The sequence below is a fragment of the Sparassis crispa genome (genome assembly GCF_003851025.1).
Source record: "Sparassis crispa DNA, contig_000011F, whole genome shotgun sequence".
Classification (NCBI taxonomy): Eukaryota; Fungi; Basidiomycota; class Agaricomycetes; order Polyporales; family Sparassidaceae; genus Sparassis; species Sparassis crispa.
The window spans coordinates 501173-515352 of record NW_020939757.1 but is presented as its reverse complement, the minus strand read 5'-3'; the positions used below and the strand labels follow the sequence as shown (position 1 = coordinate 515352).

The 14180-nt window shown below is 52.5% G+C and overlaps 5 protein-coding genes across 5 annotated transcripts; 2 read left to right on the top strand and 3 right to left on the bottom strand.

The window, feature by feature from the left end:
• Positions 1 to 25: 25 nt before the first annotated feature.
• SCP_1101670 (hypothetical protein) lies at positions 26 to 540 on the bottom strand (the record flags this gene model as incomplete). Its single annotated transcript, XM_027762602.1, has 2 exons — positions 26 to 37; positions 91 to 540. 2 exons carry the CDS (start codon positions 538 to 540, stop codon positions 26 to 28), a joined length of 462 nt encoding a protein of 153 aa, XP_027618403.1.
• A 1144-nt stretch (positions 541 to 1684) lies between these two features.
• SCP_1101660 (amine oxidase) lies at positions 1685 to 3741 on the top strand (the record flags this gene model as incomplete). The annotated part of the gene is made up of 9 exons (XM_027762601.1): positions 1685 to 1877; positions 1934 to 2002; positions 2057 to 2170; positions 2225 to 2475; positions 2532 to 2852; positions 2908 to 2964; positions 3018 to 3122; positions 3173 to 3437; positions 3611 to 3741. 9 exons carry the CDS (start codon positions 1685 to 1687, stop codon positions 3739 to 3741), a joined length of 1506 nt encoding a protein of 501 aa, XP_027618402.1.
• A 365-nt stretch (positions 3742 to 4106) lies between these two features.
• On the bottom strand, positions 4107 to 5898 carry SCP_1101650 (hypothetical protein; the record flags this gene model as incomplete). Its single annotated transcript, XM_027762600.1, has 14 exons — positions 4107 to 4392; positions 4445 to 4482; positions 4539 to 4547; positions 4597 to 4639; positions 4694 to 4709; positions 4759 to 4899; positions 4955 to 4962; positions 5050 to 5120; positions 5174 to 5271; positions 5408 to 5444; positions 5512 to 5559; positions 5612 to 5730; positions 5785 to 5819; positions 5870 to 5898. The coding sequence occupies 14 exons, from the start codon at positions 5896 to 5898 to the stop codon at positions 4107 to 4109; spliced, it is 978 nt and encodes a 325-aa protein (XP_027618401.1).
• Positions 5899 to 12142: 6244 nt separating this feature from the next.
• Positions 12143 to 12879, top strand: SCP_1101640 (Peptidyl-prolyl cis-trans isomerase; the record flags this gene model as incomplete). The annotated part of the gene is made up of 5 exons (XM_027762599.1): positions 12143 to 12157; positions 12239 to 12424; positions 12480 to 12525; positions 12579 to 12713; positions 12773 to 12879. The coding sequence occupies 5 exons, from the start codon at positions 12143 to 12145 to the stop codon at positions 12877 to 12879; spliced, it is 489 nt and encodes a 162-aa protein (XP_027618400.1).
• Positions 12880 to 13249: 370 nt separating this feature from the next.
• On the bottom strand, positions 13250 to 14152 carry SCP_1101630 (predicted protein; the record flags this gene model as incomplete). The annotated part of the gene is made up of 3 exons (XM_027762598.1): positions 13250 to 13810; positions 13867 to 13886; positions 13939 to 14152. The coding sequence occupies 3 exons, from the start codon at positions 14150 to 14152 to the stop codon at positions 13250 to 13252; spliced, it is 795 nt and encodes a 264-aa protein (XP_027618399.1).
• Between the last annotated feature and the right edge of the window lie 28 nt (positions 14153 to 14180).

Here is a 14180-nt window from a genome sequence, read left to right as displayed (position 1 = left end):
ATGATATCGTTTCATCGGTTGAACGTCACATTAATACCTGTTTGTAACCCAACAGCAGGTAGAAGCACGCCAGCGGAAACAGAGACATACCAGGTTACCGACCTCCCTACGGCAAGTCGCAGCCAGAGCATCGTGTGTTCGCGAAGAACAAAATGAACCAAAAATTCGTCGACCAACACAGCACGAGAGTAGTCTGAATCGAGTTTCACAGAGGCTCGAAAGCCCCGAAAACGTGAGCCGCGAAGTGCGCTGAAGGACGGACGCGTCGGCGGCCATCGCATGCTCCTCACTCGCCTCGGAAACTGGGCGCAAGGAGCGTGTCACGCATCCCTCGCCGCTGCTGCGTTTCGCACGCCCCAGCGCGGGGCACCAAGAGGTGAGGAAAGAGAGGACGACCACGACCGCTTGCCCGCCCGATCTCCGTGACATGTCCCAAAGCTGCGACAGCGACGTAAAGGCTCTCCCTCCTTCGCAGGGTTCGTCCACTGCAAATTCGTTGGGACCATCCCGAGATGGCGCCGATGAGGAATTAGCGTACATCTCGAATCGGCGGAGGGCGCAGCTGCATTGCTGGTGCGTCACGCAGCTCTTTAGAACTGGACCCAGCTAGAGTCGATCGGGGAGACAAGAAAGTATGCTCAGACCTTAGCCCGCTCACGAATGTGGACGCTCGAAGAGTCATCCTGTACGGTGAGAGCCTCGCGGCTTTCGTGCTGTAACGGTTGATCAAAAGGAAGACGGGAGCAGAAAAATATTTCCTGCTTCGCTGTGCGACGCATGTGATCGCGGGATGTACAATTTTATTAAAAGTTAATAAATTTTACATAAACAAACGTGTATTTTTCCTTCGCCTGGACAGAGTTCCGCTCTTGTCTATTCACCACCACTATCCTTCTTCAAATTCTATGGATGCATGGCTGTCAACAATCATGTAAACGAACCCGCTCGCTGGACTGACTGGCAGTAGGTTTCCCTTAACAGGCCCCCAGACACCCTTTCAGCACTCCAAGTCCGACCGGTCGCCGCGGCGTCCTCCACCGTTGCCCTCCTTATCGAAGGCGTTCATCTGCCCATCTTCCTCCGATATGTGAGTAAAGTATCCGCGTTATAAGCTTGGTCCTGTGCCAGAAATGCACGCAAGGTCTCTGCCGACGTGGCTTTGTTCTCAGTCCTGTCTCACTGACGTCCTCATGATGGCTGTCAGAACTCCCGTGCGAATGCAGCACTCTTTCAGTCCGACTTCACTCTATCCTGTGGGTTAAAGTGATATTTTACGAGGGCTGAGGCTACTTCCTGGACCATAAATTCGAGGCCTTTGTGGATAAACTCTATAAATTGTACTTTCTCCGTGTGGAACATTAGAACTTACGGCCGTGGGCGAACCTCCCAAGGGATCGCTGACCGTCTGACAATTATCGAGAGATAACGCACATGGACGAACCTCACGGCTACTATACGCATGCGTCTATCACCGTTCCGTGTCAATCGCGACTTTGTGTGATGGAGGACACATGGAAGTCCACATCAGACGTGCGGTATATTTGGTGTCTTCCAGGATGTGGACTTTGCGACGTCAACCTTCTGGCCAGGAGAACTGGTGAGGGAGAAGCCTTTATAGACACACCAGTCTATATAAAGGCTTCTCCCTTACCAGTTCTGCCTCGGTTGCTCCTTATCCACCGCCATGTCCCTTCCCAGTGTCCGCCGTGTTCTCCTAGCATTCACTTGTCTTCCCCTGGTGTTTGCTCGCTCTGTAAAAAGAGCAGACACAGGGAATGCGCGTGTTCTGATTCTTGGCGGTGGCGTCGCTGGTGTCATCGCGGCGCGCACGCTTCACAAGCAAGGCATCACGAACTTCACGATAGTCGAGGCGCGAGGTGAGTTCATCGCGTGCCTTGATATTAAGCCTATATCATGTTTCCAACCCGGGTAGGCGAATTGGGTGGTCGCTTGCAGACTGAAACGTTCGGCGCTCCTGGGAACGAGTGGAACATTGAGCGAGGTTCGTGACGCACGCATAAAAGTACGCGTAGAAATGCCGACTTATTGCGAGCAGGAGCAAACTGGGTGCAGGGTACGCAGACCGACGACGGCCCAGAGAATCCAATTTGGTACTTAGTGCAGAAGCACGGCCTGAAGACACAATACAATGACTGGTACGGAAGCGTGTGTGCGTGCCGCTTGCGTTCGCCGTCTCGTACGAAGACCTAAACGTTCTGCGCAGCGACATATGATGACACGGGACCTGTGGACTACCTTGACGTGTTCAACGACTCGTCCGACGAGTACACGACGCTCACCGTCGTCGCGGGTGCTCGCGTGCCCAAGAAACAGGTGGACTTGACCGCTCGTGCGGGGTACTGGCTAATCGACGCGAAGCCGAGGACGCCGGCAGAGATGGCATGCGAGTATTACCAGTTTGACTGGGAGTACGCGCAAACGCCGGAAGAATCCTCGTGGATCGCGAGCTCATGGGTGCGTCTCGAGCGCGTCGTGTACGCGCATCTTTCGTTGATTTCGGGTCCGGTCAGGGAAACAACTACACGTATGACACGGACGTGGGCGGATTCTCGGAGACGAACCAGATGTCGATCGACCAGCGTGGGTTCAAGTACTTCATCCAGGCGGAGGCTGCCGAGTTTCTGCTGCCAAGCCAGGTGATGTATGACGCGACAGTGCAGAATATCACCTACTCTTCGGACGGGGTCGAGGTTGCCCTGCTTGACGGGACAACGCTCAGCGCGGATTACGTGCTGTGCACGTTCAGTCTCGGGGTGCTGCAGAACGACGATGTCGTGTTTAACCCTCCGCTCCCCGATTGGAAACAGGAGGCGATCCAGAGTATGGTCATGGTAGGTTTCGGCTATTTCCGCGATGAGGACGGCCGTTCACTGTAGGTGTTGCAAGGCCACATATACGAAGATATTCCTGCAATTCCCGCAGAACTTCTGGTTCGACACTCAGGTGAGAACTCTCGGGAGACGCGCAGCAAGGTGCCGTTAACGACTGGAGGCCAGATGGCCATCTACGCCGACAGGACGCGTGGGGCGTATCCTGTATGGCAAAGCCTCGACATCACGGACTTTTTCCCCGGGTCCGGAATTGTCTTCGTGACCGTCACTGTACGCCCCTCTCCACACGCTGATGGGCGACATTAACACAGCTTACCCAGGGTGATTTCTCGGTGCACGTCGAGGCGCTCTCTGATGGTGAGGTGCAATCCGAGGTGCTGGGGGTGATGCGCGCGATGTTCCCGAACGTGACGGTCCCTGACCCGCTCGCGTTCTACTTCCCACGGTGGCACAGCGACCCGCTCTTCCGTGGGTCGTACTCGAACTGGCCCGCGTCCTTCTTCAGCGGGCACCACGAGAACCTGCGAGCGACGGTCGAGGAGCGCCTGTGGTTCGCGGGCGAGGCGACGAGCCAAAAGTATTTCGGTGAGTCGCTGTCCTTGCTCGCCGCGACGCATAGACACGCTGCCGGACAGGACGTGACCGGCAAGCCATTGTCATTGTCACCCACGACGATGGCAGTGGATTACCCGCATGTTCTTCTCCAGCGCTGCGGTGCACCACAACTCCCCCAGCGTCATGCTGATCTCCCCGTCTAGGTTTCTTGCATGGAGCGTATTTCGAAGGTTTGGACGTGGCCACCACCCTGGCTGAATGCATCAATGGCGGTGGTTGTGCGGGCCTGCGCCACGTCCCAGAGATCACCAACGCGTATCCGTATGTGGTCTAGGCTGGCGGATGGTGTTGCGTGGGTGCATCAGTCTGATTGGTGGCGCTGCACTGGCATACGGAGACGTCTCTGAATCCCACAGTTGTTCGGAAGCGGCTGGTCACGGGAAAATTCTTTCCATGTTCCATCTGCGCTCCCGATAGGGCGCGTTCTTTCCGTGGCAGGAGCGCGATCAAGTGATCGAGTAGCAGAATAATTTGACCAGATGTCCATAAAGTCTACATCTCGATATGGCGGCTTCGCCGCCGAGCATTACGAGCTACAAATTACACTAATCTACAGCAAACTGGCACAAAACAATACCTGCATTAGTCCCCAAACTTATGATATCATGGCACGGCAGCTCGACTTGCAGTCGTGCGCTGCTACACAACCTCGTCTGCATCTCTATTGCGCCGTCGTGGCTGCATGTCGTGCATTTCGACGATCTCCACTTCCCGGATCTCGTCGGGGTCTGCGTCGGGGTCGTCGTATGCGTTCCGGTCCGCGCCTTGTAGCGCGCTCTCCTCGACCTGTGCAGCGTCGATGGCGAAGCGCGACGTAAAGAGGAGCGTCGTGGAGTTTTCGGTGGAGGGGTTGAGCGTCGTGCTGGGCGCGTAGATCCCCTCGTGGAGGTTCAGCATCAGGCGCGTCATCATAGTCACCGAGACGCTGCGAGTGCGATGTGAGGGCTCGTCACGGGTCTGAGAAAATAACAACTGACCTGCTCGCGAACGTGGATAACACGCCGCGGAGGAGGGGCTGGAGGAATAAAGGTCTGTGAGATAGCTTGCCTTGGGCGAATTGAGTCGGCATACCGTGAGGACCTATATCACGGTCAGCCTCCTGTGCACATTAGAGAGTGAACAATCTTACATAAAACGTCACTACGTTCGCGAGGTTCACCGACGCCATGATCCTGCACGCAATAAATACCGTGAACGCTAGAGGATGCGAAATGTACACGACTCACGCGAAGTACATCGCACCTGCGCTAGAGGATCAGCTAAATTAAACCGGGTAAGGTTGAACACTCACCGTCCCGGAAGATTAGCGATACGACGTCGAACTTCCCAACCGTGACCACGTTCCTGGACCGTTCCTTGAACGTCTTGAACACGGTCAGGGAGAATATGAGGATGTCGTAGATGAATAGCGCCTCCCAAGCGACGGCAGTGCCTATAACAGCTCAACCATTACTCTCGGGGGAAAGAACATATATAGCGCGACGCACGGATTGCTCTGTATATCATCCACAGGCACCAGTGAAAGAGGAGGGTTATTCCAACAATGAGCACCCAATGGAGAGCAACAGTTACTGGAACGTACGTTACTCTGGGGGCAGCCGTGTGACATCCACCGTTTAGGTCAATATCCTCTTGTGACCCTATGACAGCCCACTTTGCCTTATGTCAGAGTTTCACCCGGTGATACGGAAATTATGAATACTGACACAGCTGAGACCCAATAATGTCAAGCCTGTCGCCAGGATCAACGCTAACACGCGTTTGTCTCGTCGGTAAAGAGCGTACGTGCGTAGCAAGAGATTGACTGTTAGAGAAGTGATCAAAACACGATTCGAAAAGCTGAGGTTAGAGACCTTACTGCAAACAATAACTTGCGCGAGGATGAGGAGTAGTTGCCGGTAAAGGGCGTATCTCTTACAACTGGCTCAAGGTTAGCTAACGGTCAATGGGTGACGCCATGCATGTATGTATAAACCTCTGCGAGGAAAAAATAACATCAGAGCTCAGAATGTAAGACGGAAATCTGCAGCGTTGGCAGGCTTACTTCATCGGTCTTGAAGTGGTAAAAATTGCCCCAATTGACAGCGATATCCTAAAACTGACCTCAGCACATATGCTTAGGCACAGTAAGTGAAGGAGCGTACACCAAAGAAAGTGACATAACGATTGACAAAAAACATGATGGAGACTTTCGACTTTGGCTTTGACCAGATCCTCGAGTATTCGTCTCTAAAAGTGATGAGGTAATCGTAATAAAATATGCCTGCGCCAAGTTGAACTACGTCTGGGCAGAGCAAACGTACAGACGCGCACGCACTGATGCCAACCAGATGCAGGTAGTTGTGCAGATACCTGAAGACCATGATCAGACATCCGCCTCAGCAAGTATTTTGTTAACCTACACTTCCTGCATGGAGAAAGTCTCGCTCATCTTGAGCCACTAGAGTCCAAGCTCTCGCCTGAAGAACGGCCAACCAACTTGTGCACGGACTGGAAGGAGTTAATACCGAACACGAACCCGAGGAAGACTATCTACAAGCGAACCAAATGGTAAAAAGAATGAACGACACGCTTCAAGTTAACCAGGACCGTGTATATGTACGCACGGATAGGCGCTGCTCCAAATCAAGCAGATCCACGTCCGCGACGCGAGTGTGCGGATAGGCCAAGCCCAGTATTGTTCCGGTTATGGCCAGCCGGGGTTCGTTCTCTCACAGCCCCAAACCGTCTGCGAACAGTGTCCTGATGATCAGCCAAATGACAGCTGGCGCAAAGCTGGTGCGTCCCTGAGCCTCACTGGCAAAGTGAAAATACTCACAGACAAATAACACGGAGGAACATGGGAATGTTTTCGTCTTCCGCAATGCGCACAGGAATTATTATTGCATTGAAACAATGAAACCTACGCGATCATGATGGAGAGTCAGCGCAGAAGTCTTCCCGCAGGCGACATCAAATCTAATAATTCTCTTCGGAAGCCGTGAGCACCATTCCTCGGCAGACGTCTCGTCCAATCGTCATGGGTATAGACCGACCAAAAAGGAAGGTCTCGTGCTCCAGGTACGAATGATCTCTCGAAAAACGAATAAACCATCAAGCCGTCTTGCGGCGCCGACCAATGGCTTGTGATCTTCCGAGCTCGAGGCAGCGAACAGCATCGTGGTACTGGAACTTCGGTGAACCGCTTGCGTTCTAGGGCAGTAGGTACAATACAGTCAGTGCCAGGAATAAGAGTACCTGCTCCGCCCAGCTTGGATCGGGTCTATGTAGTCTCACATTTGCTCAGGAATGTGATCTCCATGTTCGCCGAGACCAGCCTCCGAGGTACGCAAAAACATCCTTCGACAATGATACCCACCCCTCGACAGGTCGAACGCTCCCTAAGTACAAGGCGTACGAAGAGGAGAACGGAGGATTGATAAGCGGAGGTACGAGTCCCTGCCAGTGCTTCCCTTGGCAGAATTGGAAGTTCGCCGCGATTGCATCTGTCATCTTTCACAAGACAGCGACAGCACGGCGAACGTGTGTGACCATGACATACCGCAGGGTAACGGGACGGCGGAGGAAGTGTAGTCACTTATGTATTCCCCCCCTTGGCGAGTTCGCAGAAATCCACGGGCGATCAATAAAAGGTAGGCTATCGCACTCCGACGGGCAATCGCATTCTAGAGGAGGTCGCCCGAGGAAAAGTGTTCACTCATTCCGGACCTTCGGGAAGTAATTCGGAACTCTGTGGTCATTCTGTCGCGAGATTTCATGCTACGTACTCACAATCCATCGTGGTTAGAGTGTTCACTCTGGCAACTGCGATTTAGAAATCGGCCATGCCGTTATGGCTTATCCTGTAGCCCCTTCCCATATGCACGCGGAGTGAGTCACGCCAAGCGTAGTAGACAAATCCTGAAGGCGCGATTGTCGCAGCTGTCCGGCGAACGTCTTCCACGAAGCCACCGCACGAGAAGGCTTGGACTCGCTGTTGGCGGAGATAAGAACAAGGGTGACCAGAGCTACAGACACTGCGCCACGTCAAAACCCACATACGAGGGCGTGCGATCCGCAAGATGAGGCACGTTAGTGTTACCTGATCAACTGACCAAGTGCTCGCTCCTGGAATGAAGTGTTGCAAGTTATGAACGTTGGTGCAGGAAGAGTGTCAATGTCAGCGCCCGATCGGCGTTGGGCCGTAGATGGGAGATGGGAGGTTGGCTATAGTGCGGTCGCCGTGCGACGGACGAGTCGGACAGCGGAGATGCGTACGTGGCTGTGCACCCGTCCCGTCAAGATGCACGCACGAACATTATGACAGTCATACAGAGTTCATACACTCGAAGAAGATATGACGGCGTCGCGACGAGAACTTAGCTTCGTGATCGTAACTCCACTGTCGCGACGGTGACAAGGAAGTCGATCGATGATGCACATATGGGGCCACTCTGGGTAAATTACTGCAGGCTTCCATACCACGGTACCACAAGAGAGCCACCCTTTTCAGTCCTTGGTCTCGACGACCTAACCACAGTGCTGTCGTGACGGTGGAGCGGAATAACTAAGTGCACGTCGGGACGGCCTGAACAGCAATAGACGTACGGATATCCTGAGTCACGAAGGTTGAAGCAGAGTATCTACAACTGCCTTTGGGAGACTACAATCGACATCTGAAGGCATTGACGAGCCATTACTCCGACAGAACCACGACCGAGTGAGCCTTCACGGTCATCCTTCAAGAGCACAGTGAGTCCTACCGAGCACCTACTGATACACCGATTGGGCATCCTGCGTCGACACCACACCTCCCAATGGACTTGTACGCGCTGTCCAGATTAACCACAGTTTCATGGTCAAGTCAACGCCTGGGGGCATGAGCATTGTGTTTGTTCGACGTGTACTTCCCGTTGTTTTGCTAAAATAGTTGTTGACATTCGTCACAGCTCGTCTGCTGGTCACGTGGGGAGAAATCCTGATGCACGAAGGTTGAGGCAGAACTTTGTTTACCATCTGCCTTCTGGGCCGCCGGGATCCTGCAGCACATCGCTCCCAACGTTCATGGTGTAGTCGAACTTGAGCATGGCGTAATATTCTGTCTTGTTTACTGCTCGTCTCAGGCTGCCCAGTACATAGTACACAGTGTGACCTTTGTGTTTACTCTTGCTCTCAGGCTGCTCCTAGCTAAATTCATTCACCCTGCATGAATATGCGGTCTAAGGATGCCTAAGGTCTTGGGGGCTATTTATGCACTCTTAGCGCTGCGATTCACAGATCGTGGCATATGCTGGCATACGTGACACTGCGGCAGTCTTCCTATTATAAAGACGTCTTGCCTAAGAATTCATGAACGAGTGAAGGTGCGCAGCATGTATGTATGTCTAAGGCCATTTCGAGAGAGCAGCAGTTTCCCGTCATTCACTTTCCATATTAGACGAACCCATACGCAGCCTCAGTGGACTAAGGCCTTCTGACGGCGGAAGCGCCGGTAAGATGACAGACTGTGGATGTTTTCGACGACTCAGTGTGACATCGCTTCTGATCTTGATAGCAGTTGCCAGCTGCGGTCCCTATATATTACACCTCAAATCAGCCGCTGAGCCTCGCAGCCTACTTCCTCGCAGTTGGATCTCATGCTCATACCTGCGAATGCAGCTATCCGAGTCTCTCGGTCTCACCTCGACCTCTTTGAGCAGAACACAACCATATCAACATCAATTGTGCACGACTACCACTATATATGTACGCTCTGTGTGGAGTAAGTGTTGGAAACATACCAGTTGTCTTGGAAAATCAGTGCTCATGATCCCCCTTTCCCTAGTTGTGGCGCTTACTATTGTCGTCTACGATTATCGTGAGTTTTTATTTTTAGCTGTTTTACATTGTTGGCTGACGCGTAACCTATTGGTGCAGTATTGACTCTTGAGAGTGAGGTAACGACGGACGTTGATCGACGATCCGCCAATACTTACACTATATCGACTGACTGGATAGCTCAAGTATATGTGGCGCGGGCCATTCATCAGGTCACGATTGCTCTTCTGGCTGGTGGGTGCCGTTGGTTTAATGACTGACGTACTCACTGACCGCTGGGCTACAAGAGTCGTTACTGGTCGTAAGGGTCTTTATTTATACGGTCCGTCAGAGTTTGAGTCTGATGACTGAGAACAGCCTAGGATATCTAATGTAGGTTGAAGAGGGCCCTACGCGAATATACTGTATTGATCTGATCGTTTCTCCTTTGCATTAGACTTGGTAATATAGGTGAGTGAGAGCGTACTTACCTGGAATCGAAGAGCTCTCGGTATTAATGTCATTGATAGTCATGGCGGTCATCCCAGCTTCGCATACAAAGGTAAGTCGCATGTCTGGCAATCTGAATTCCATGTACTGATTTCGTGGGCGGTAATGCAGTGGTATGTGTTATCCGACAACTTGGTTTTGGTGTTCAAGGAATCAGTGACCCAGGTGCAAGATATGGTTCAATCTCTATACAAATCTTATGGCACCTCTTCATCTCACATTTTTTGGTTCGTAGCGACTGCGTACCTGGAGGTTGTCTGAGCTAATGGCAAATCCACTTTGTAGCAATTGTTCTCGGAAGGCTTCATGCTGCCTTCAATTGCGATAGGCGACTCTTAATCATTGTAGGGACGTTTCTGGGCCTCCAACTCACGTGGATGGTCGTGGTGTATGCTATACTTGCCGCCAATACTCAAGGCAAGTAGGGCCGTTTTGGCAAGACAAAGTGCTCGTCCGTCGTAGCCATCGAACTGCCAAAGTCGTGGACGGGATGCATGCCATCACATTTACAGGCGTATGAATGGATATTGTGGATTCCAAGAGCCAGCACTGAAGGCGCCTTCCTTACTCTCCTACTCATCAAAGGAAGACAAATTGTTCATCAGGGCATTCCCCCCCCCCCTTCGAGCTTTGTTTGTCATACTACGCGACACACTTCTCTATCTTGCGGTCATCCTTGGCTTGAGCCTGGTGAGCACTCTTCGGTCAGAAGGATGGGTATGTTATGTGATCTTTCATATCATGGAGCTCTCATTGATTGTCCGATCCCTATCTAGGAGACCATCTCTGTGACCTTCCCTCCGTGAGTCCGAATGCCTTAACATCACATAACATTTTCAGAACTTACTGTTTGTATAAAGGATGTGGGTCGCGTTGGTGTCTACCAGCGGTTGCCGAATGCTAGTGAGCAAACAATTAACCTCATTGACATGCTTCCATATCTTTCAACAGCTTAACATCCATCTGGCTCTGGAAGCAAACGGATCGCAACATTCTATCAACTTCATTTCGATTCGTATGAGCAGCTTACGGTTCGCAAGTAGCGAGTCCCCCAACACTGTTGATGAGCATTAATTTTCCCGTCGGCATTGTGTTAACTTTACTGACGAGCAACGCAACAACTTTTTGGTCTCATGTATTTATTGTCCGTGACGGCGGAACTAAGTGCAAATGTGATGTGGAAGTGGATTCCGTGGAAAACATAGTTCATCCTCTCGTGCCAAGATGCTTTGTCCGCCAGGGCCAACGGGACGTAAGGCATGGATGAGCCCATACTGGGGGTGGAGGACACGATACTCCAGTATGCCTTCAAACTGAACTACATGTAAATACTTCCGGACGAATTTGGGAATGCAGTCATTGTGATGTCCTGGACGTCAGCAGAGCTCCGTACGCGATTCGATGATTGTAAACGAGTATTCCAGGCAGCAAGTCTCGTCGTACTGGTTATTCGGTTGTCACAGCGCCGGCTCCAATCGGCAGTTGGACCTGTACCAAACGAGGATGGCTTCAGTACAGAAGGCTATCGGGACGCACCTACTCGGCGCTTGGAGTTTTTGCTCGTGTTGGATCGTGGTCCTCTTTCCTATAGCTACCTGCAGCCTGGAAGACAGAAGACGCATAACCGCATTGATATCGTATCGGAGGTAAGTCAGCCCCGAGCTACAAATCTGGACGAGTATACAGTAGTCGAAGCAAGGAAGCTGTCGAAACTGCTGCACGCAAGCGGCATGGCTCTGAAACTCAGCGTCTCGTCGACGCGTGCATTGATCCATAACCTGTCCGAGCTTGTTTCTTGCAGCGCCGCACAAACTTGGGGAAATCGGAACGCGCTTCGCAGACGACCGAAGGCTGTCCCATGGTGATTATCATTGTCGCGTTGAAAGCACCACTTTCATGCCTCAGCAGGTGGACACGAGGATCAGAATTGGTCTTGGTCACTGCGAAAAGGAAGCACGATGGAGCGCGGACTTTCTTCCTGCAGATCACTGTATTTATCCCAAGCAGGCAATGCGGTCGCTATTAACCGACATGTATACAGTATATCGAGAGTCAATCTGTGTGGGTGAACGATGATATCATTCAGAGCGTTAGTACTTTACTCACGGCGAGAAATGCATACACCCCGTGACGGCGAAGGAATTGTAAATGTGGAGTGTGCCAGTGGCAAAAACGTCGCAGCGCCAGGCCAGAGGGAGTCTCGACAGACCAGGGCAAGGCGATGTATGTGGTTTTTTGCGGAAAAAAGGGTCACGATCTATCGATTGTGACAGTTATCGAATCAAGGAGATCTCATGGCTGATGTGCTCTGATCGGCAGTTGCCGCCCACTCATAAGCGTTGCTCCTCTGCGGTCATCAACTCCTCTCTCCTCTTCATCATCCTCCCGCCATGTCCAACGTCTTTGTAAGTGCTCTCGTTTAATTTCCTGATATTAGTCACTATTTTTTGCCACCGTGCTGTCGAGTTGACATTGAATTTTTATAGTTCGACATCACCATCGATGGCCACCCCGAAGGCCGCATCGTCTTCAAGCTATACGACGATGTAGTCGCCAAAACGGCGCGAAACTTCCGCGAGCTTTCTACGGGACAGCACGGCTTTGGATACAAGGGATCTGCGTTCCACCGTATCATCCCCAGCTTCATGCTCCAAGGCGGCGACTTCACCCGCGTAAGTTGCTTCACCATCCCTGTCACGAAATCGCGATTTTTGACGATACGTGCAGGGCAACGGAACCGGCGGAAAGTCAATTTACGGCGAAAAGTTTGAGGGTAAGCAGAATTCGAGAGATACAAGCAGAATGTGTTTTGAGTCGCGCGTATAGACGAGAACTTCAGACTCAAGCACACTAAGCCCGGCATTCTCTCCATGGCTAACGCCGGCAAGAACACCAACGGCTCTCAGTTTTTTATCACCACTGTCGTCACCTCGTGGCTGGACAATGCCCACGTCGTCTTCGGTGCGCCACACATCTATCCGCCCACGCCACACAGTCCTCGCTGACGTTTTTCTCAACAGGTGAGGTCGTCGAGGGCATGGATCTCGTAAAGAAGATCGAGAGCTACGGCTCGGCCTCCGGCACACCCAAGGGCAAGATCGTCATCGCCGACTCTGGTGTCTGTTAAATTACTCGCAAGTGGTACATCGAGGGGTTTACGTGGAGGGGGCGGATTAGAAAAGAGAAGATAAGATATTGTGTATTTTCATTCGCAGTGTACAGACCAGTTTTCGCGTTTTGAGAGGCGGAATGCTCGCCTTGAGTCGCGCAAGCGGAACGCGGAAGAAGGCGCTGTATATTTGGCGCTAACGGAGAAGTCTCGCTCCGACTGGCAAGTGTAAGAACCACTTCGACCACGTCGAACCTGGTCATGGTACTGAATGCAAGAACGCCAACGCGAACGTCGCGATATTTTTGAATCGAAGCGTACTAATTTTCCCGGTCATCCAAATGGCTGAATTCCACAAACATAACGAACAGACAGACGGCAAAAAAAATCAGATATCCACCACCTTACTCGGGTCGTAGTGCGAGCCGCCCTGTGCGTACCCCCGCTGGTTACTGTACACCCTAATGTCCGCCCTCTCGAAGTCGCAGCTCCAGTGGGTGTGCCCGAACGCCCACAGCTTGACGCACTCGCGCGTCCAAACGTCCTCCCCGGAGAGCTCCGTCGCAAATGCAGAGTTGGTCGGCTGACCGATATACTTGGGGTCACCCGTGCCCTCGATCGTCGGTGCGTGGTGCGTGAACACGACGATCGCGCGCTCTGGCTCGTCGAGCGCGATCGCCGCGACCGTCGCGCTCAGCCATGCGAGTTCCGCGGTGTGCAGCGCGACGTACTTTTCCGGGTCGAAGGACGTGATCCGCCGGAAGTCGGTGAGGGACCATGAAAGGATGTCTAGGTCCCCCGGGTTCAGCGCGGACCAGAGCGTGCAGCCGAGGATCGTTAATGTCGGGGAGACGTCGTGCCGCGTGCGGTTGAGGAAGATGAAGTCGCCTAGTGTGGGGTCTGCCTCGCACTCTTGGGCAAAAGCACTGAGTCTTTGATTAGACTCATCCTGCATGCACCAGGTGAATAGGCATTAGGGGCATCAGGACACACATATGCACTTACAATGGAAGACCTGTACGGCTCTATGGACGTTTCGAGTCAGATCAGCCCAAGTGCACAGAGACGGGAGCATACCATGGTTTCCTGCAACGTAGTAGATAGTCTTGAACAACCGCAGCTGCGCTCTGAGCCACTCGAACAGCCTTTCGTCGACTGTCCAGCCGATGTCGCCCAGAAGGGCGAGGTGTTCTGCACAGACTGGGATATCATAGTGATAGAATTCCTGGCCGGGGGCACTCCCCGGCCTCTCCATCTCGAGGTGGATGTCGCTCAAAATCTGGATCCGCATCTTAGCTGGTGCAAGACTCGCGATCTGC